Source organism: Balaenoptera acutorostrata, chromosome 4 (assembly GCF_949987535.1).
Source record: "Balaenoptera acutorostrata chromosome 4, mBalAcu1.1, whole genome shotgun sequence".
Taxonomy (NCBI): domain Eukaryota; kingdom Metazoa; phylum Chordata; class Mammalia; order Artiodactyla; family Balaenopteridae; genus Balaenoptera; species Balaenoptera acutorostrata.
In genome coordinates, this window is record NC_080067.1 from 150,134,920 (window position 1) to 150,156,477 (window position 21,558).

General features: G+C 66.8%; 1 protein-coding gene across 1 annotated transcript in view; it reads left to right on the forward strand.

Moving 5' to 3' along the window:
- The window catches only part of PFKL (phosphofructokinase, liver type), a 27,900-nt gene extending 8,218 nt beyond the window's left edge, over positions 1 to 19,682 (forward strand). The window contains exons 3-22 of the mRNA XM_057545285.1: positions 1,381 to 1,458; positions 3,331 to 3,520; positions 4,191 to 4,356; positions 4,993 to 5,037; positions 5,292 to 5,400; positions 7,319 to 7,414; positions 8,405 to 8,497; positions 9,943 to 10,068; positions 11,214 to 11,278; positions 11,916 to 11,979; positions 13,230 to 13,376; positions 13,746 to 13,816; positions 14,287 to 14,374; positions 15,061 to 15,213; positions 16,707 to 16,871; positions 17,337 to 17,398; positions 17,584 to 17,695; positions 18,334 to 18,433; positions 18,520 to 18,625; positions 19,075 to 19,682. Coding sequence (XP_057401268.1) covers positions 1,381 to 1,458; positions 3,331 to 3,520; positions 4,191 to 4,356; positions 4,993 to 5,037; positions 5,292 to 5,400; positions 7,319 to 7,414; positions 8,405 to 8,497; positions 9,943 to 10,068; positions 11,214 to 11,278; positions 11,916 to 11,979; positions 13,230 to 13,376; positions 13,746 to 13,816; positions 14,287 to 14,374; positions 15,061 to 15,213; positions 16,707 to 16,871; positions 17,337 to 17,398; positions 17,584 to 17,695; positions 18,334 to 18,433; positions 18,520 to 18,625; positions 19,075 to 19,222 — 2,184 coding nt within the window. The 3' untranslated portion in view covers positions 19,223 to 19,682. The remainder of the gene's footprint in view (positions 1 to 1,380; positions 1,459 to 3,330; positions 3,521 to 4,190; positions 4,357 to 4,992; positions 5,038 to 5,291; positions 5,401 to 7,318; positions 7,415 to 8,404; positions 8,498 to 9,942; positions 10,069 to 11,213; positions 11,279 to 11,915; positions 11,980 to 13,229; positions 13,377 to 13,745; positions 13,817 to 14,286; positions 14,375 to 15,060; positions 15,214 to 16,706; positions 16,872 to 17,336; positions 17,399 to 17,583; positions 17,696 to 18,333; positions 18,434 to 18,519; positions 18,626 to 19,074) is intronic.
- The last annotated feature ends 1,876 nt before the right edge of the window (positions 19,683 to 21,558 follow it).

The following is a 21,558-nucleotide window of genomic DNA, read 5'->3' on the forward strand; positions in this document are numbered from 1 at the left end:
CCTGACCGGAGCGAGAGGGGGCGAGAGGGGACCAGGCCTGGCCTGAGCTGGGGAAGGTAGCTTGGCGATCCCTTAGACGGGAGTCTTGTCCTGTGGCCCTGAGGACCTTCTCGCAGTGCTGCTTCCCCCTCTATTCCCAGGGGTGAGAGCATTTGCCCCACCCGCCCCCAGGCCCAGCTGCCCAGGACCCTTCAGGCCCCAGCTGATCTAATGACAAGTGTGGGAACGGAGGAGGCGGGTCGCAGAGCCGAACCCCAGGCAGGAGCGGTGGCTCATGGCTGCTTCATTGGAGGGGCTGGGAGGGCTGCACGGAGGAGGTGGCCCTACTCATTTCGGCTCAGCGATGCCTCGTCTTTTCACCATTTGTGAAAGCACATGTCCTCTGTCCAGACTGTATAAAGAGCTCCTGCTAATAAGAAGGGGTTGGCCACACGAGAGCAGAAACAGGCAAGACACTGGAATGGGCTGCCCTCGCAGAGGCTGTCCAGGTGGCCTGTGGCTTATGTCATATTCGAAACAGCATGTGTTATCAGGGAAACGCAGGGGAGAAGCCCTGCAGGGACCACATACAGCCTCCGGGATGGAGACCAGCATGGCCCGGCGCTGGGGGTGGGCCGCTCTGAGGCCCTGGCCGCGTTGCTGATGGACGAGGTGGCCACAGGCACCTGTGGGCACCGCGTGGCAGCGCTGTCGATGGCTGCTTGCACACCCAGTGACCCGGGAGTCCTTTCCCGGGAGATACGGAGTGTTACTTCCAATGGCCCCAAACCGGATCCCTCCAGAATGTCCATCAGCGGCAGACAGGTCATAAACTGTGGGCGTGCGCAGGGGGCTCCCGCATGGCAGCGAGCACAGACACAGTCACACGTGACCTTATGGGGCCTCGCGGATGCCCGGCCGAGCGAAAGAGGCCAGACACAGAGGGGACGCTGTGCTGTCATTTCTGCATCTAATCGGCACCCTTGGGAGGCAGGGCAGCGGGTGTCTCTGGCAGGGAGGGTCCTGGAAGGCAGAGGGGCTGCTGGGCGCTGGGCTGGTTCTGGTTCTGACCTGGGTGCAGTGACCCAGATGCGGCTCGTGGGCACGCATCCCAGGGCTGCCTGCGACAGGAGTGCTGCCGAGCAAGTCGTGCTCTGTCTGTAACGCGCTGCCCTGCAGGCCCCACAGATCGTGCCTGGGGAGGCGTCTGGGCACCCCGGCCTCTCCCCTGACACCCCTGACCCCAGCAGACCCCGGCTTCGTCCCCCGAGGCCCTGGGGGTGGAGGGGCCTCCGCGCTCAGGACCCCTGGGCCTACTTCCTGCCAGATGGGCTTTTGGCCGAGGTTCCATGTGTCCTGCTGCTGTGGGCACCCGTCTCACGCCTGTCCCCTCGCTTTCAGGGCTACGAGGGCCTCGTGGAAGGGGGCGAGAACATCAGGCCAGCCAACTGGCTCAGCGTCTCCAACATCATCCAGCTGGTGAGGCCCGCGGCCCTTCCCGCCATGAGCACACGTGTGCACCCGGGACATGCACACAGGCACATGGAGGGATGCACGGAGGGATATGCAGGTGCACACACCACACACACAGACGCACAGAGACACACAGACACATGGAGAAACACAGAGGACACACAGACACAGAGACACACACATAGAGACACACAGGCACACAGAGGGACACACAGAGGGAGACACAGGTGCACACATCAGACACACACAGAGGGATACACAGAGGGAGACACAGGTGCACACATCAGACACACACAGAGGGATACACAGAGGGAGACACAGGTGCACACATCAGGCACACACAGAGACACACACACAGGCACACAGGCGTACACACCATCCCGCAGGGGCTCGGCTCCCGGCTGACTGTCGTCCGACTGCCTTGGGGACGCGGGAGTGGGAGGTCATGGGGGTGCGATGGCCCCGGGATGTCTCAACTTCCAGCTGCGGGCTCTGGGAGGAGAGGACACCCTGGAGGAGGCACGCTTGGCCTCAGTGGCCTCTCTGCGCCTCCCCCGCCTTCCCCTTCGTCATCCTACTTACTGAGGGTGGGGCGCTGAGCACCTCGCTGGGGCCAGGGGTTCCTAGGAGTGGGGGTCTTTGAACCAGGTCTCTGTAGGGAGACCCTAGTCCTCCCACAGAGCAGGGACCGCTGTGGGGCACCTGTCACCTGTGTATCCTAGACCACCAGCTGATACCTGCTTATTTAAGAGGCCTGTCGTCGTCACATGCTACGTATGGGTCAGCGGAGCAGTGGGCGATGGGCCTGGACCCTGGGTCATCCAGGCACAGCCAGCCCTGCAGTGCCACCCACCCCTCCTGCCCAGGGTGGACGTCCCCAAGGGACCGCGCTCTCCAGGCGCTCGTGGGAACAGGCCCGTTTGTTGAGCCCTCGATGGTCCAGTGGGGCACAGACAAGCCCTGTTCTTGGGCTTCATCAGAGCCCCCCACCCCATGTCGTCCTGCTCTGGTGCGGTGCTCCCTGACCCCGTCATGGGTGGGGCTGCAGCCTGGGTACCTCGTCCTCCGCCCCAGGGGTCCAGGGAGGGCGGCCATCACGCCTCAGGTCTGGATCCAGCCATTGCTCTGCTCTGACCCTGTGTCTGAGGATGGCTATGGCCTCTGTCCTGAGAGACCGCCTGGGGAAGGAGCTTTAGGCCAGGTGTTAGCTGGAGTGTGAAGCTGCATGAAAGGTGGGCAGGTGAGGACGCGGGGCCGGGCTGGTGTTTGGAGAGGGGTGAGGAGCGTAGAGCATGGGGGCAGCGGGGAGGGGCGCAGGAGGAGGCTGGGCTGGGCCAGGGCCAGCTCTGATTTGCATTTTCCGTGAAGCCTGGGGCCCGGGGCCCAACCCGGTGCTCTCGGTGGTCTGGGGAGCAGCACATTGTCCCCAGCACCTGGCCGAGTGCAGGGGCCGGCAGTTCCGCCTGTGGGCAGGGTCTGGGGGGCCTGGGCCGAGGCTGAGCTGGGGCGGGGGGGGGCATGCAGACGACGGCATGAGCTGCCCAGGCACGTCCCTGCGCTGGTGCCCGGCCGTGTGGGCCAGAGTATGTGCATGTGTGCGTGTGCGCGTGTGTGCGGGTGTGCACGTGTGCGCGCCTTACATACCTTAGAGCCTGCTCGTCCCTTACCTGTCGAGCTCCCCGAGCCTGACGGTGGGCAGTCTCCTCCTTGCACACATGAGGAGAAAGTCCGGGGGTGGGGGGAGGCGGACACCTGCCCAGGCTTCCGAGGAGCCCCTGGGCTTGGCCCTCCGTTCCTTGGGGTCTCCCGGGCCGCCCCTGCCCAGTGCCCGCGTCCCTCCGGTGCCCCGTTGGCCCAGGCTGCCCCTCTTCCGTGCAGGGCGGCACCGTCATCGGCAGCGCCCGCTGCAAGGCCTTCACCACGCGGGAGGGGCGCCGGGCGGCCGCCTACAACCTGGTCCAGCGTGGCATCACCAACCTGTGCGTCATCGGCGGGGACGGCAGCCTCACGGGTGCCAACATCTTCCGCAGCGAGTGGGGCGGCCTGCTGGAGGAGCTGGTGAGCGAAGGTGGGTCGGCGGCGGAGCGGCTAGGGCCGGGAACAGGCAGGACCAGAGGAGGCGAGACGCTGCTGGGCTGCCGGCCGGGAGGAGGGGGCCTGGCCCGAGATCAGGCGGACCCTGGGTGGCTCTAGGAGCCACGGGCCCGGGCTTGGCCGGTAGTGAGGCCTCTGGGGACCCAACGTCAGGGACTCCCAGGCAGTGCTGTCCTCCTGGTGCTGGATGGCAGTTCGCAGGCTGACTCAGCTGCGCTGTGATTCATTCCCCGATGTGGGTTACGGGCTTGTCACAGTTTGCAGAAGCGTGATAGTTAAAATTTGGTAACATAAGACACAGAGTCCTGGGGGGTCACCAGTCGGAAAGTGACCTGTTGGAGCTTCGTTGGTTCTGTGCTGCTCGTGGGGGACCCGGAAGTGAGGGGTGCACTCTCCAGGGCTCCCCTGGACGTCTCCCAGAGGGTGACAAGTCCGTAATCAGCGGTTCAGCCACTGCCGCCGGGCCCCAGGACCCCTGCTGCAGGACCTGAGGAGGGGGAAGCTGAGCCTGGGGACCTGACCAGGCTGAACTGCCGGGTGGGCTGGGGGAGGGGGTGGGGATCGGGGTCCGGGCCCCGTGTTGTGGCCAAGGGGGCCGGGTGGGGCCGCTGAGGCTGCACCTGGGCTGGGCTCCTCCTTCCCAGGCAAGATCTCACAGAGCACGGCTCAGACCTATTCGCACCTGAACATCGCCGGGCTGGTGGGTTCCATTGACAACGACTTCTGCGGCACCGACATGACCATCGGCACGGACTCGGCCCTGCACCGCATCATGGAGGTCATCGACGCCATCACCACCACCGCCCAGAGGTGAGTGAGGCCCGCAGCCCCCCGCACAGCCAGGCCGCCAGCCAAGCAAGCTTGGGACCCCGTCTCCCGGCGAGGGGCTGAGGCTGCCCTTCTGCAGGGTCAATGGCTTGTCAGCGTAATTCCATCCCTAGGAGCCTGTACTGGCTGTTCCCAGCCCCCAGGTGGGGGGGACTTACAGTGGGGTGAGCAGAGGGGCTTGGGGGTCTGGTCCCCACCCTGCCAGGTTGTCCCGAGCCCTAGGTGGGCAGTGGCTCTGACAGGTCTCCTACGGCCCTGGGGCAATGATGCACCCCACAGGGGATTCTCAGGCTGCTGGCTAGTGACGGCCAGGCCCCAGCAGGGTGAATGGCCTTCAGCCTCAGGAGCAAAGATCAGTGAAAACCAGCGTGAAGCTGGCCGTGAGCCCGAGACAGAGGTGGCTCTTAGCCCAGAGCCTTGGCCCCCCTGAGAATGACAAGGGCTGTCTGTCCTTGGGCTGCTCCCGCGTCCTCTGTCTCTCCTGGGCACGCCCTTGGCAGAGCTGGGGCCATGGATGGTGTGGCACGAGAGGCCAGGCTTCGTGGCTCAGCTCCGCTCAGGGGGACTCTGCACTGATGCCCTCTGCACTGATGCCCTCTGCCCTTTCCGTGTCCACAGCCACCAGAGGACCTTCGTGCTGGAGGTGATGGGGCGGCACTGCGGGTAAGGGGGCTGCCCGGGTCAGCCGGGGGGCCCGGGGCTTCGGGGAGTGGGAGCAGGGTGCAGCGCCTGCAGGGCTCCTGGCGCGTGGCAGGTGCTCACTTGACACCGTGGGTGTGAGAGCCGGGGTGTGGGGAGTCCTGACTGTGGGGCTGGGTGCCGCTCAGAGCTGTACGTCCCCTGTGACCCAGGGACCAGGCCCGTGGTGTCGGGTCGGGGCCCACCTACTGCAGCCCCTCGCCCTCCCGCCCCTCCAGGTACCTGGCCCTGGTGTCCGCCCTGGCCTCGGGGGCCGACTGGCTGTTCATCCCTGAGGCGCCGCCCGAGGACGGCTGGGAGAACTTCATGTGTGAGCGGCTGGGTGAGGTGAGGGCCCGGGGGTCTTCTCCCAGGGTCCCTGCCGTGAGCTGCGTGGCCCGTGTCCCCCACGAGAGTGTCCCTGGGGTCACGTGGCCGGCTTTGGCCGATTCACTTCCCTCCGGTTCAACAAGCATCTGCAAGCATCCCCCCGTGGGGGCGGCACCGCGAGGAGTGGAGAGGGCTTCGGTGCCGATGGACACACCCGGGGGCTGCCCCGGAGCGCAGAGGGGGCTGAGGGGGACACTCACCACTGCCCCAGGCTCGGCTCTGCGTGGTCAGTGCTGACGTGGGCGAGGGGCGGGAGCGGGGACACGGTCAAGCTGGCTCCCTCGGGCCCTGACCGCTGAGCCTGGGCAAGGGGGGGTGGCTTTGTGAAGATGGGTGGACGGGAACCTGGGGCAGGGGCCCCAGCAGAAGAGGCTGTGGAGGCGGGGGCAGATGGGGGGCTGAGGCCTCATCCAGGAGGTGAGCAGGGGTGCCTGGCAGGCGGCTCTCCAGGCCCTTCACGGTGGAGCGGGGGCTCTGGCACCGAAGAGGCAGATACTCTACCCTGGGCACCCCCGAGGCCCCCCGACTAGGATAGGCTGGCCCCTTGGCTAGGCCAGTGGTGGGAGGGCTGTGAGGGGGGCGAGAGGCGCCTTCAGATCAGGGGTCGGGGGGCACTCGAGGGCTGTGGTCTGGATTCAAGGCAGGGGAGCCCCCGAGACGGTGCACCCAAGTTCACGCTCGGGCCCAGTCTGGGGCCCTAATGGGCTGTGTCTACCCCCAATGTCCTCTGCATCCTGGCCCAAGGGCAGGACGAGCGTGGAGGCTGCCCGGGCCGGGCCTTTTGTTCTGGAGTCCTGGGAGGTCAGTGCCAGGCCCTGTGTTTCCTGAGGGAGAGGCGGGCGGCCCGGGGCTGGCTCTGGAGCGTCCCTGTCCCCGTGTGACCGAGGTGGTGGCATCGCTCCCGTCCGCTGCCGGATGCTGCTCTCCCTACCCCCCACTCACACCCCAGGGTTTTGTACCCCTGCCCAGGGCAGTGGGAGGGGCCGAGGGTCATGACCGGCTTCTGGAATCTTCCCCAGTGAAGACAAGGGTAGGGCCGAGCTGAGCCTGGCGGCGAAGCTGGCCAGAGACCTCTGTCCTCTCCTTGGGTGGAGTGCTTGCCCCCCCCCCCGGTGGCCTTGTGGCCTCGCCTGGGTAGAGGGGGGCTCTGGTGGTGATGGTCTCTGGCTGACCTCGGCCTTGGCCTACTCGCTGAGAACTTGGAGCTGGGTCTTCCTGGAAGTGGCCTGGACTCAGGCCTGGCCTCACATCCTGGTTCTTTCCTGCTCTGTGTAAGGCCCTCGCCCCACCCCGACCCGGGGTTCCCTGAGCTTCAGTTTCCCCACCTGTTACATGCAGGTGTCGCCCTCTGCCCTGCCCGCCTCCTGGGCTGCAGCGAGTGAGGCTGAGGGAGGTGTGGGCTCTTCTGGCTGTCTTGCTTCACTGCACCACCCCCACCTCCTCCAGGCAGCCCTCCACTCCCGGCTCCCCCGCCCCTCTATACCCGGGTCTTGCAGGAGCTGCTCTGACCCTGTCTTTCTCTCTAAGTCTCTTCGGGTGCTGTGGGGCAAACATCTGAGGCTGGTGGATCAGAGTGAATCCCACAAACATTTGTTGAGGAAATAAATAAGCAAAAAGCACTTTCAAATCCGCAAAGAGCTTTGCCTTTGCAACAGTTAAGAGACGCTAATTCGTCCATCACCGGCTGATGTAGGAGATCTTCCCTCAGTCCGGGGAGGGGGAGGGGGAGGAGGAATCCTCCAGCCCCCCAGTCTCTACCCCCAGGAGGGGCAGCTGCCCCGCGGCGTGGACCCCAGGGCGGGCTTGCAGGTCGCAGCCGTGGCTGGGGCAGGTGTCTGCAGGCTGGCGGCTGAGCCCTGCCGTGTCTCTGACCCAGACCCGGAGCCGAGGGTCCCGCCTGAACATCATCATCATCGCCGAGGGCGCCATCGACCGCAACGGGAAGCCCATCTCATCCCGCTACGTGAAGGACGTGAGTGGGGGGGCCCCGGGTCACGTGGGGTGGGCGGGGCCTCGGGGAGGGGGCTCCCCTTTATCTCCAGTGCCCAAGTGCTCTTGCTGGGGCCCCACCCCCAGCTCCTGGAGGGAGCTTTCTTGTCCCTAACGATTGCCAGATGTGGGATGGGTGCGGCCGGGACCCCTGAGAAGCCCTGGCCCCCCCGAGGCTGAGGTGTGGCTCCCACCTGCTGGGAACCCCCAACCCTCTGGTTTCCAGTCTTCATTCAGATCATCCCCCATCCTAGGGGCCCTGTCCAGCCCCCCAGCGGTGTCCCAGTGACAGGGTCCAGCCCCTGCCGGCCCCCATTGACGGGGAGCCCACTGCCTATCCAGTACCAGATTCATAACAGAACAACTTTGGGGGGACTCCTTCGTCCCTGTGAGCGGCACCCACCTGCCGGGTTCTGCCCAGGGCCCTGGGCCCCCGTCCCCCAGTGGGGCACAGCCCCTGGGAGCCTCCATGCCCCTCACTTTGGTCGCCCACCCTGTCCTGGAGTTCCCAGCCAGGTGCTGCCAGGAGCCGGCCCCTCTGCCGCCTCTCTGTGTGCTGTGCTTCCTGCCACGGTACCTGGCAAGGCCTGACCCACAGGGGCTGGAGACCATGATGAGCTCCTGCAGCCGGCACGTGTGGGAGCACACGCCCACACACTCACATGGAAACACACACCCACACACACAGGAGCACACGCCCACACACTCACATGGAAACACACACCCACACACACAGGAGCACACGCCCACACACTCACATGGAAACACACAGCCACACACAGGAGCACACGTGCACACAGGCTGTAGGCGTGAACCCTGGGCTGGCTCTCTGAGGCCCCTGGGGAGCTGACACCCTGAAATCCCTGAGGCAGGGTGGGGAGGGGGGGAGGGGCGAGGGCTGGGGGCCACGGGGTGGTGGGACAGTGGGGTAGAGCAACAAACTCAGGCATCCCCTCTCTGTCCCCACGAGCAGCTGGTGGTCCAGAGGCTGGGCTTTGACACACGTGTGACCGTGCTGGGCCACGTGCAGAGGGGAGGGACCCCGTCGGCGTTCGACCGCATCCTGGTAGGTGGGGCGTCACCCTGGTGCTGGGTGTGCACGCGTGTGTGTGCGTGAGCATTTTTTCACTGCTGCTGGTGCTTGTGGGTGAGACCACAGCCTGGCAGCCTAGGCCGCACCCTCCTGGCGATGGCTTTGGCAGGACCTTGGGAAGGGAGGGCGGCGTGAGCAGCAGGTCAATGTCTGGTGGTTCTGAGTCTGGCCCAGGGCCTGGGTGCCGAATCCTGCTTACTGCTGGTCCCACCTCACCCTCTGCAGGGTGGGAGTCATGCTGCAGCCCCGCAGGGACAGGGCCCGGGGCCAGGGAGGCCCCGAGGTGGTGAAGCGCCCGCCGGTGAGGCGCTGGTCACCAGGGCTGGGGGCTGGAGACTGCAGGGCTGGCCGGAGCTGTGCCTGGGCGCCTGTGCTGCGCGAGGCCGCGTGACCAGCGTGGGCCTGGGGGAGCCGCTGGACCGAACCTCTCCCAGGAGGCCTCGGTGCGTCCCCATCCCACACAGAGCAGTGGGGACACTGACCTCAGAGGGGGTCTGGCCCCAGGGGTGCACTCGGGACGGGGGGCCGAGCACTGGCCCTCCACCAGGCCTGGCGCACAGAAGGGGCTATCGAGTGCCAGCTTGGGCCGGGGGTCTCACCTGGTGGCAGGAGAATGGGCTCACCTGCTGGTTTTGCAGATGGTGGGGACACCGGAGGCCTGGGTCGGGGACAAAGGGGCGCCGGAGGTACAGCTTAGTGCTGGCCCCCGAGCCCAGGTCCTGCAGGGCGACACCTGCACACAGTGGGTTACGGGAGGGCGGCCATCGCACGGTTCCCGAGGGACACAGGAGCTTTCTCCCGGGCTGTTCCCGACACACACCTGACCAGTGTGGGAGGCCGGGGGCGCGGTCTGGGGGCGCGGCGGGGGCGGGGGACGCCGCTGTCTCACCGAGCTGAGCCGCGGGCCTTGGTCTCTGGCGCGCCTGTCTGTTCCCGTTGGCCGTGGCAGGACCCCTGTTTGTGATTTGTCTCCATGGAGGATGGTCCTTACCTGTTTTAGCTGGTCCGGCCCGCCAGCCCATGCCCAAGTTTGCACACACACCAGGACAGCTGTGACAAAGGAGCCCCAAGCGAGGAACCTCGTCATAGTGGAGAGAACTCCGGAAACCCCGGTCCAGCCCTGGCCCTGCCACTGCAACCCCGGGGTGCGGGGGCCACGCCCTCCTAGCAGGGCCGGCTGAGACCCGGTGAAATGGTGCCGGGGGGCTGCTGTGAAACGTGGTCGTGCTAAGTCACCATTTCTAGAATAAACAGTGTCGCTTACTCCAGAAGCTTCTAGTGTGTGCGTGTGCGTGTGTGCATGTGTGTGTGTGTGTGTGTGTGTGTGGCTCTGAGAGCCGAGGGCGTGTGCGTGGCGTGGGGCCGGCTCCGTGCCGGCTGCACCTGCCTGAGCCCCGCCCGCCCCTCTCTCCGCGCAGAGCAGCAAGATGGGCATGGAGGCGGTGATGGCACTGCTGGAGACCACGCCCGACACGCCGGCCTGCGTGGTCAGCCTCTCCGGGAACCAGTCCGTGCGGCTGCCCCTCATGGAGTGCGTGCAGATGGTGCGCACCCGCCTGCCCGGGGTGCCGGCGTTGGGGGGGGCTGCCCGGGGTGCCGGGTGCCTGGGGCTCTCGTGCCCTGCTGGGCTCTGCCGTGCCCCCTTCCCGGCCACAACCCCGGAGCTGCCTGTCCTTCCGGGCCTCTCGGCCCAGCCAGCAGGCCTGCTGCAAGCCCCCCGCCCCCCGTGCCCCTCCACGCGTGTTACACGGAGCGGGCGGCAGGTGCATCGCACCTTCTGTTGTGGCCCCCCCTTCCGAGTGTGTTGCTGCGCCCCCCAGCGGGCCTCAGGGTATCCGAGGCCTGCAGTCCTCCAGGTGGGGGAGGGAGGTGTGAGCACATCCCCAAGGTGCCCCCAAGGTAAGACAAGCCCGAGACAGGTGTGGGAGCTGCAGGGAGCTGGGGAGCCCTGGGGAGCCCGTGGGGGGCCTGGGGAGCCTGGGATCGGGAGGAGCCAGGGGAAGCCCAGGGGAGCCGGTGGGGGGGTAGCTGGGGGGGAGCCAAGGACACTTAGCTTCCCAGAGCCAGTGGCCTGGGACAAACTGGCTTTGCAAACTGGGCAGGGTGGGGCCCTGGGGCTAGGATGGGAGGGGGAGGGGGAGCGGGTGGCCAGAGCCACCGGGACATCTCATGTGGTCGGAGCAGGGACCACGGGAGCGGGGAGTGGGGAGCAGAGAGAGGCCGAGAGGCTGGCTGTGGGGACACTGGGGTGGGGGGCTCGGTAGGTTTGCGGGGCCCTGCAGCTGGGGGCAGAGCGGGGCCTGCCCAGGGGAGGTGGGCTGGCGCGGGGGAGGGGCCTCCCTGGCACTTCTCCTGGAAGATCCTCCCGCGGCGACCCCCCTGGGCACCGCTTTCGGGCAGGCTGGTCGCCAGTGGGTGGCGGGTCCGGGGGCCGGAGCAGCCTCACCCTTCGTTCCTAGGCCCTGGCTGCCCCCCACCCCCTTCCCAGGGCTGAGGAGGAGCGAGGCCCGGGTGCCCCTTCCAGGGAGGGGAGGACCTGGCAGGCCAGGTGGGGTCCCCTCGGCCCCCCAGCGCTCTCGATTGCCGGCAGTGACGGCTGCCCGGCGGGTCTGGGACAGGCCCCCCGCGTTGGGCTCAAACGCATGTGCCAGGCCTCCGCCTCCAGCCTGTGCATCTTGCTTTCTTTAAGACCAAGGAGGTGCAGAAGGCCATGGATGAGAAGAGGTTTGAAGAGGCCATCCAGCTCCGAGGCAGGTGAGGGCCTGGGGGGCCTGGTGTCGGGCGGCTGTCTGCTCAGCGGGGCCCGCAGCAGACTCCGAGTGGCTCGCACACGGCCACCCCCGACACGGGGACGGGCCCACCTGCAGAGGTGGCGCTCTGAGACCCTCCTCCTAGGGCGTGCATCGTGTAGGAGGCACAGGGCCCGACAGTGGCCGAGAAGTAGGCAGGCTGCGTGGAGTGCCCCGCGGGGCTGGCGGCGCCTGCAGGGCGCTGGGGGGATGGGGGGACACAGCACAGGGAGGGCACCTGGGAAGGGGGAGGGGGACACTACAGAAGGCAGCAGCGAGGCAGGCCCGGAGGGGCCAGGTCAACTGGCCCTGCGGGTCTGCTTCCCGTGGTTCCCGTGGCCACGCTTCCCGCCCCGCTGCGGAGCTGCCGGGACCACGCAGGCTGAAAGCAGGCGCTCGCTTTGCCGAGAGGGGCGTTGGGCTCGCGTGTCCGTGGGGGTCTCTGCCGCCCGGCGATGGCGCCCAGCCAGGGCCCGTGGCGACAGGAGTGGGGAGGTGGGCCGCACCCGTGTCCGGGTCCTCTGAGGCTGTGCTGCCGGCCCCGTGCTGTGCCGAGATGTTTGGCTGCGGGCTGCGCCATGCACGACCCGCTTCCTTTCCAGGAGCTTTGAGAACAACTGGAACATTTACAAGCTGCTTGCGCACCAGAAGATCTCCAAGGAGAAGGTGAGGGGCGAGCCGGAGAGCCCACACCTGGCCGTGCCCTCGGCCTCCCCCGCCTGCCCTGCCACCCGCCCAGGGAGCGGGGAGCTGGCCCCACTGAGCCGGGACCCTCCCTGCTGTCTGGGGTCTGAGCTGTGAGCTGAGGGGACCAGACCTGGCCTCTGCTTGACCGGCAGGTCCCAGACAGGCCTGGGGATTGCGCTGGCCCGTTGCCTATCAAACGGCTGGAGGAATTTAAGTCAGGAGAGGAGGTTTAACTCAGGAGACGAGGGATGCAGTGTTATGACACGTTCCAAAATAGCTAAAACCCTCAGGAAATGGACTCTCTTCAAAATAAAGATGACAGCAGGATTCGTTTCTGAAACCACAAGGACAAGGAAAGGGTCCCACCAAGACAGTCTTGGACGGTGGGGTCCTGGCCCCCCATTTATCCCGGGAGCTGGTCAGGGGTGGGCAGCGGCTTCTGGCAAGGCAGAATGGTCCCCACATCCCCTTCCAGAACCGCCTGGGGCATGACCACCTCGGGCGCATCAGGCTGGTATTACCAGGACCCACTAGAGCCAGGCTGCCCAGCAGAGCCGGTGGCCACACGCGGCCGCGGAGTGCTGGGAACATGGCTGCCCTAGTGAGGTGTGCCTACACGCCACACGGGCGCAGGTTCTGAGGAGCAGCGAGGGAAACGGGTGTGAAAGCGCCCCATAGCAGTGTCTTACATTGGTTCCGGGTTGAGGTGATGACATGTTGGTTCTATCAGGTTCCAGCAACCCTAGGATTAAAAGAGCATCGCCTGCTGCTTTGTGCTTTCCTATCGTGCCTGCAGTGGCCCCCTGCCCTCCACGCACCCGTGCTGCTCGCCAGGGACTTTCTGGGGTGCTGCTGCCCTGAGCCCCGAGTGTGGGGTGGTTGCTGAGGGCCTCCAGGCAGGCGCTGACTCTGGCCTGAGCCACTGCTGCCCCCGTGAGCCGTGCTTGGCCGACAGCGGCCCGAGTCCCGCTCCTTCCTTTGGCCGAGGACTTTGTGGTCGTGAGCGGGGCCTGCACCGTAGCTCATGTGGTCTTGGGCAGAGCCTTGTGGTGTCAGGAGGACAGGTCTTTGTCATGCCCGGGGGAGTCCCATCTCTGGCCCGTGTCCAGGCTGCCACGAGGACTGGGGCCTGTTCTCCGGAAGCCGCTCTCTGCTGACTTCTGTCCGGGTCGGCGGTTCCCCCGCCCCAGCCCCGTGCTCATGCTCTTGTCTCCCCGCCTTCCCTGAAGACCAGCTTCTCCCTGGCCATCCTGAACGTGGGGGCCCCAGCGGCCGGCATGAACGCGGCCGTGCGCTCAGCGGTGCGCACCGGCATCTCCCAGGGCCACACGGTGTACGTCGTGCACGACGGCTTCGAAGGCCTGGCCAAGGGGCAGGTAGGCGTGGCCGTGCCTGAGGCCGGGCGGGGGACCGGGCCTGCGGTGGTGGCCCTGTGTGTCTTTGGTCAGTTTATGACGTGTCCCCGGCTTGCTTACGAGCAAACAAGGACCGAGGGGCTCGCGATGTGGGTTTAAGGGCAAGGCCAGGTCCTCTCCTTGGGGTGGAGGGGGAACAGCTGGGTCCACTTTAGCCCGGCCCGGGCCCCGAGACCCCGCTCTGACCTGTGGTAGGACGGTCAGTGCCAGGCACGGCCTCTGTCCCCCCTGCCCCGAGGACGTGCGCTCCCTGAGGACGGGTCCATCACCTGAGGAGGGGTAGGCCAGCGCCCCTGGCCTGCCCCCCTGAAGCCGCGCCTCCCCCCGCAGGTGCAGGAAGTGGGCTGGCATGACGTGGCTGGCTGGCTGGGGCGGGGTGGCTCCACGCTGGGGACCAAGAGGTGAGCACCTGGCCGCCGGGGGCAGCAGCGGGGTGGGTGCAAGGGAAACCGCCCCGTGGCCCTGGGCTAGGTCTCCTCTGGCTGGTGGCCTGTCCAGAGCGGGACACAGACCCTCCTGCCCGGGGCTTCCTGGCCGGGAGCTCACTTGAAGTCACCTGTGTAGAGGAAGGCTGCTCGGGCAGCTCCACACCTACGGCAGGGATCCCCTCGGGCAGGAAGTGAGGCTCACAGCCAGGTTGTCGGGAGGGCGGTGGCCAGTGCCCAGCAAGGTCACTGAACGGGTGCCAGGCCGCCGGTGGGCCCCGCCGCCCCCGGGTGCCCCACCTTTGCTTCCACCTCTAATCGGGAATCCCACCGCCAGGCCCCAGGCCTGCCTTCTCCCGAGCTCAGACACGGTGCGGACGTGGGTCCTTCCAGCCTGGCGTTCTGTACAGGTGCAGCACGTCCGTCTGACTTCTCTCCCACTGCAGGACGCTGCCCAAGGGCTACATGGAGAAAATTGTGGAAAACATCCGCATGCACAACATCCACGCCCTGCTGGTCATCGGAGGCTTCGAGGTGAGGGGGCAGCTGCAGGGGAGCAAGCGGGGGTGGAGGAGACCCCAGGGTGTGGGCCGCCGAGGTGGCCCTTCCGGAAGCCCCATGTGCAGGAGGTTACCTTGAGCCAGCTGGACTGACGGGGCCACCAGGGTGAGTGTGGCGGGGCTGGTGAGGAGGGGGAGGGTGTTAGGGGGAGGGAGGAGAAGGAGGAGGAGGGGGAGGGGCAGCTCTGACCGCAGGGGAGGGACAGTGGGGGTGGGACAGCCCAGGCAGGAGGGCCGAGTGGCCTCAGCCTCCCGCCGCTGAGGTGGTGGTCCAGAGCGGCTCTCGGCGGAGTTCTGGGTAGTGGGGGGCACGTTGGTGTGATGCTGGGGCTTGGTCAGCCCCCGTAAATGACAGATATCCACTCCTGCCCTTTCCTGAAGGAGCCCACGCCCCCGCAGACTGCATGGAGTGGGCTGGGGTCAGGGCAGGGTGGCCGGGCCTCCTTCCTGTCCTCCTTGGAGTCCAGTTTCCCTGGTGAAGGCGGCTGCAGAGCTCCTGGGTGGGGCCCGCCTGGTCTCGGTCCTGGGGCGTGGCAGGTGGGCCCAGACGCCCATCGCCAGGCACACAGCCGGGAGCAGGACCCAGGGGCCCCTCCTCCTGCCTCGCCCGGCAGCCCGGCCTCTCCTGGGCTGGCCTTGAGCCCCCACCGATCCCTGCAGGCCTACGAGGGGGTGCTGCAGCTGGTGGAGGCCCGCGAGCGCTACGAGGAGCTGTGCATTGTCATGTGTGTCATCCCTGCCACCATCAGCAACAACGTGCCGGGCACCGACTTCAGCCTGGGCTCGGACACCGCCGTCAACGCCGCTATGGAGGTGGGGCATGGGGCCGCTGCCCCCGCATAGGCCGGCAGTGGGCGGACGGGGCACCTGGGAGGGGAGGGCGCCCAGAGGGGCTGCCGAGGGGTGGGATGGGGTGCGGGGCCCCCACCGAGGCTGGCGGCCTGCATGGGGAGTGGGCAGGACCCGGCTGCCCCCGAGGTCTCAAGGATGGCAGCGAGGGTGTGGCTCTGGGGTCACCAGGGTGTGAGGATGACGGTGGTCAAGGCTGCCGCTGACCTAACTGAGCTACCGTACTGGTGTGGACATCGGGCCACGGTCCTGTCCGGTGAAGCAGCCACACGTGGCTCTGGGGGGAACCCAGGGCTCCGGCTGGGACGTGGGAGCCCGGTTCCTGGAGGGATCCCAGCAGGCTGGCACCACCAGGGGCTCTCTGGGGGCATCCCCACTGCTGTCCCCACCCTCTAGACCTTTCCCACCTTCGACTGTGACCCCATGTGAGCCCAGCTTCCCCAGGGGTTCAGCGCCTCCGTTTTGGGGGGGTCTGAAGCTGGAAGGGGGCGTGTTGCTCAATGAAGTGCTGCGTGTTTTTAGATGGAGGAGAAAATACAAGTGAAACAAGAGGCTAAAGGAGATCCCACCCCACCCCCATCTCCTAACCCAGAGTCCCATGATCCTCAGGGGTTTTCTTTCAATTTACCTCCCATCGGAACTGGCTGGGTGGCCCACGGCTCCTCTGAAACTTCTCGTGCCCCTGCCCCTCACCAGATGAGGGAGGACGGGGTTCGGTTTTACTTTGTCGCTCTGATTTCTGGTTGAATATTTTTCTATATGTTTATTGCCCATTTGTCAGGGTTTTTTTTTGAAATTATCTTTTTCCACCATTTGCCTATTTTTCTCTGGGCACGTTTTCTTTTTTATTTGTAAACGTTCTTTACATATGTAGGCTATAGACCCTTTGCCAAACATTGCAGCTGTTTCCTCCACTTTGCTCTTCATCTGTTATCTGGGGTTTATCCTCATAGTTCAGACACCAGTAACCTACATACCTGCTTTATTTCTCTTTCCTCAATTCTTTATTTAATGCTCGAATTTCGTTGAACTGTTCAGTTAGGATTGTCATCATCATTAGCGTCTGCAGAGCACTTACTTCACGTGTCATCAGGGCCCCTGTTTACGAAGACCCTGCCCTGGCAGAGTCTTCCCCCGTTGGCAGATGAGCAGATTAAGGCCCAGTGTGTCCCTGGCCCAAGGTCAGGGAGAGCCTCCTAGAGCGTCCCTGGCCCCTACCCACTAGATGCTAGTGACACCCACCTTGTCCTGGGGGCACAAATGCCCGGGCTGAGGACCCAATTCCGTGTGGCCGCATGGAGGGCGTGTGGTGAGGGCCGCCAGTGCCCTGGGCACATGGGGCAAGGTCCCAGCCGCTCCTGATCTTCAGTCACTTTGGGAGAGAGACCCGGGTCCCTGCAGCGTCGCGGGTCCCCGCGATCCGAGGGGAGGGCTCTGACCCGCACCCTGGTCCTCAGAGCTGTGACCGCATCAAGCAGTCGGCCTCGGGGACCAAGCGCCGTGTGTTCATCGTGGAGACCATGGGGGGCTACTGTGGCTACCTGGCCACCGTGACCGGCATCGCTGTGGGGGCCGACGCCGCCTACGTCTTCGAGGACCCCTTCAACATCCAGGACTTAAAGGTGAGCCGAGCCCGTACCTTTCTCCCGGCCAGGCTGAAGGGTCCCCTCCTGAGACACAGCGGAGCAGGCCTGCGGAGGAGCCAGGGCCCCCGCCAAGCAGCCGTGGCCCAGCAGGCTGGGGGCTCGCTGCCTTCGAGGGGACCCAGCCCGTGACCCTCTGCACCCCTCCCCCTCCCCCGGGCAGTGCCCCTGCCGCCCTGTGGCCTCCGTGGCCGCTGGCCCCGGCCCTCCCAACGCGGCTTCACGGTCCGGCCACAGGCCCACACCCGCACCGCCCCACACAGCCCTCCAGCAACCGCAGCCCGGTCCCCGCCCCCCACCCCAGGCTGATCTGGGTCTTCTCAGGCCCACCTGTTGGCTAGTCCGGAAGAGCCCCTCCCAGACAGCCTCAGGCTGCGGGAAGGGGTGTGCAGTGCTGGCTGCTGCCCCCGACGACTCCACTCAGCCCAGGTCCTCACCCCACAGGCCAACGTGGAGCACATGACCGAGAAGATGAAGACGGACATCCAGAGGGGCCTGGTGCTCCGGTGAGGCTGCCGGGCGAGCCCGCAGGGTCCAGCAGTGGGGGCAGCTGGGTGGAGCCAGGCTGGGGGGCTTAGGAAGGAGTGGGTGGGGTCGGGCTTTCCCGAGAGCCTGTGGCCCGGCCCGGAGGGGCTCGGCATCCAGGCGAGGCTCAGGCCGCCCCTGCCACCCCTGCCGCTCTTCTTCCCAGAAACGAGAAGTGCCACGAATACTACACCACGGAGTTTCTGTACAACCTGTACGCCTCCGAGGGGAAGGGCATTTTCGACTGCAGGACTAACGTCCTGGGCCACCTGCAGCAGGTACGGGGTGGGGGAGCACGGATTCCGTGGAAGGCTGCTCCCTGGCCCCCGGCCCCCAACTGTGCCCGGGCCGAGGGGTCCCAGGAGGCCGTGGCCGGATGAGGACCCCTCTCTGTGCCCCTCCTCATGGGGCACCTGGCTGTAGGTGCCCCTTCGTCCTCACACCCCCGAGCAAGGCTCGCATCCTGCCGAGGCCTCAGCCTGAGGAAGGGGCGGGGCCGGGAGCCACCTCCACCCTGACAAGCCCCCTCCCCTTCTGGCCCCCTGGAGGCCCTGCAGCAAGCCCGCGCTGTGGGTTCCAAGCAGACTGAGGGCTGTGTGCACCCCTAGGGCTCCCCTCTCCCGGGGGGGTCTTTGCTCACTGGTGGTGGGACCTGCCTGCCAGATGCAGGGGCCCATGGAGGCCCCCCAGTCAGTGAGTAGGCAGCCCACTGCCTGGCCTCTGGAGGTGGCTTTTAGGCCAGATTTGGGACGGAGAAAGGGGCCGGGGTGCTGCAGGCCGAGGGGAAGGGGTGTCAGCCCAGCAGGGCTCACCTGAGGTCATGGCAGGGCCTGGTTGCTGGGGTCGGGCCGGGGCTCGGCTGCCTGAGGCCCAGCTCCTCCCTGAGGGCCAGAACCTGGCCTCACTGTGTTTCCAGGGCGGGGCTCCCACCCCCTTCGACCGGAACTACGGCACCAAGCTGGGGGTGAAGGCCATACTCTGGATGTCGGAGAAGCTGCGGGCAGTCTACCGCAAGGGTGCGTGAGGGAGGTGGTGGGTAGCGTGACCTGTCCCCGCCGAGGGCCCTGGGTGTGGGGCTGCCAGCACGTGCCTGTGTCCACAGGGCGGGTCTTCGCCAACGCCCCCGACTCGGCTTGCGTGATCGGCCTGCAGAAGAAGGCGGTGGCCTTCAGCCCCGTCACCGAGCTCAAGAAGGACACCGACTTTGAGTGAGTCCCTCCGAAGAGAGGGGTGGACCGCCGGGCCCAGACCTGCCTGGACCGCTGATCCCACAGGGCCGCCCGGTCCCCACGCCCAGGGCTGACCGCGGGTCCCTGTTGCTCCGGACGGGGCAGAGAGCGAGGGTGGGGTCAGCCCTGGTCGGGTCTGCAGGCGCTCGCGGTCTGCCGAACCCTCCTGGGGGCGGGCCCCGACACCTCTGAAGCGCGGTGGCCGGAGCTAGCCTCCACATGTCCCGGGTCCCGAGGTCCAGGTGTCCCCAGGGGACGTGCGGGGCCCAGGTTGGGGTGGCGGCCCGGGAGCTGACCCCGCCCCGCCGCTGGCGCCGCCTGCCCCGCCCCCTGGCCCTGACCCCGCCCCGCCGCTGGCGCCGCCTGCCCCGCCCCCTGGCCCTGACCCCGCACCCCCCGCCCCTGACCGAGTCCCGGCCCCGCCGCAGGCACCGGATGCCCCTGGAGCAGTGGTGGCTGAACCTGCGGCTCATGCTGAAGATGCTGGCGCACTACCGCATCAGCATGGCCGACTACGTGTCCGGGGAGCTGGAGCACGTCACCCGCAGCACCCTCAGCATCGAAACAGGCTTCTGAAGCCGCGTCCCTGCCCCGCCCCCGCCTGCGCCCGCCCCCCCCGCCCCCACTTTGGAGCCTGGGCTGCTGCCTCCTGGAGCCTGCGGGCGGGGGTTGGGGAGGTGCACCCTGGCTCCGGGACTCTCACGGCCCAAGTCCCAGCCTGCTGTCCGCTCGGCTCTCCCCCAGGACAGAGCACCCTGGGCACCCACCTTCCACGGCAGGGTTATGTGGGGGCGTCCGCGTTTGGACACCGCCGCCCCTCTGCCTCGGTTCCCCGAGGTACCTCTCCCCAAGCCGGCCCTGCACCCTCACCAGCCCTGGGGGCGCAGCAGCCTGGGTCTCCGTGCCGGAGTGGGGACGTGCCCCGGCCCGCCTCACTGTGACCCAACCCCTGTGTGCACTGACCGCCGGGGCTGAGCAGCGCTTGTCACCTTTTCTAGAAATAAAATCACCCCGACTGTGGGGTGCTGTCAGTCTCTGGAAAGCAGGGCCTCTGGAACCTTCTAGGGAGGGGCAATCTGGTGGTTGGTAGCTCCCCACCTGCACACACGGGTGTGGGGGCCGCCTCTGGGCTCTGGGCTGAGCCCGGTCTCAGGGACACGGGCCCTCTGGGGCCGCACCCTCATCCCAGTACCGGCAGCCCCTGCCCATGTGAGCTGATGAGCTGAGCGCCCCCCATCCTGCGGGGTGACCTGGGCCCCCCAACCCTGTCCTGAGGGGTGACAGGCCTGGCCTCCCCCCATCTTGGGAGGACTTCTGAGCCTGGTTCTTAGGCCCCAAGTCTGACCCGGACCGTTCCCCCCGACTCAGCCTGGGGTCTCAGAAGCAGAGCCAAGGATCCCGGGGCAGGCGGCTGAGGGCAGGCGGCCCTCGCTCCGCGGTGTGGCGCCGGCACCAGGGTCCTCGGGAGGACGAGCTGGATGTCGACCTCGTGGTCTGTGCTTGGCAGGTCCCCGTCACCCCTGCGCAGGCTGCCCATCCGCGTGTGTTCCCGCTGCGGCCACCCGGGCCCTTCGCCCAGGGCTGCTCTGCCTGCACTCCTGCCCTTGGCACCCTTAGAGGTCAGGACGAGGTTCTGGGACCCAGGAGGTTTTGTGGGAAGGCCCACAGGCCAAGTTGGGGGTCCCCGGGTGGGAGGGGGTCTCCCTGTCGGGCCCAGGCTGCGGCCCACCGTCTCAGGCTGCCTTCGTGTCCCCACAGACCCTGGCAGGGAGCCTTGGTGACTCCTGGGCGCCGCAGGCCTGGCTGGGCTGACCTGTGCTGGGGGCCCACGCCAGCCTCACTGTGTTGCCGAGAGCCTGGGGGCTCCTGGGTGGCCATTTCTGGAGCTGGGGACCTTCCGGTCTGCTTTGCCAGCCCTGGGGCAGGCCAAGGGGGGACAGTCCCCCAGCGGTCTGAGCCTCTGTCTCAAAAGACCAGGGGCAAGTTTCCAGGGCCCAGAAACCTGAGTATGTGTGTATGTGTGTAAGTGTGTGTGCATATGTGAGTGTGCCTGTGCACGTGTGCACACCTATGTGCCTACATGTATGTGCGCACACATGCCTATACATATGAGCGGGAGGCTGGAGCCCAGGGGTGGTGACTCCCTTGGGGGTGACCCTGGCTGGTGGCAGCCATGTCCCCTCTGTCCTCACCACACGCCCGCCCCAGCCAGGATGCCATGCTGGCCCAGGCACTGCCCAGTGCCGGCCTCGCCCTCGCCTGGCTCCACTTGACCACTGCAGTGCTGGGGCCAGCCCCTCCCAGGGTGCCCAATGCCCAGCCTGGGGGAGGGGGGAGGAGCGCTGGAAGGCTACTTTTCCAGGGTTTTCGGGTTGGTTTGGCTTAAATGTGCAGTGTCTTCGGATGCTGGTATAGCGAGCACTTGGCAGTCGCCTCAGCAGCCGTGAAGGACCTGGCCCCATGCTGGCCTCTGAGGCGTGGACGCGCCCTCCAGGCCTGCTGCCTGCCTTCCGAGCGCTCAGCGCTCCCCAGGGCGTCCCGCGCGGGGCACACAGGAGGCTGCCTGCCAGGCTGGAAGGACGTCCGCGGTGCCACCGGCTGCCTGTCCAGCAGCTGGGAGGCCCAGGCAGAGGCTGCGGCAGCTGCAGAAGGGCCGAGGTGTCCGGGCCCAGTTCCTGCCCTGCTCCTCCCTCCCTGTCGGCCCCCTTCCTCCTCTCAGCCAGCCCCTGGGCACCCCAAGCAAAAGGGGGGCGCTCCCTGTTTGGCCGGGTTTGGTCTCACCTGGACCTCGGCCCTTCTGAGCTGCCTGTTGGTAGAATTCCAGCGGCAGCAGGAGGGTGTCTTCTGCTCCTAGTTGCTGAGCTCGGGGAGGGAAGGCCCTCGGCCTCCTTAGCCCTGATCCGGGGATGCCT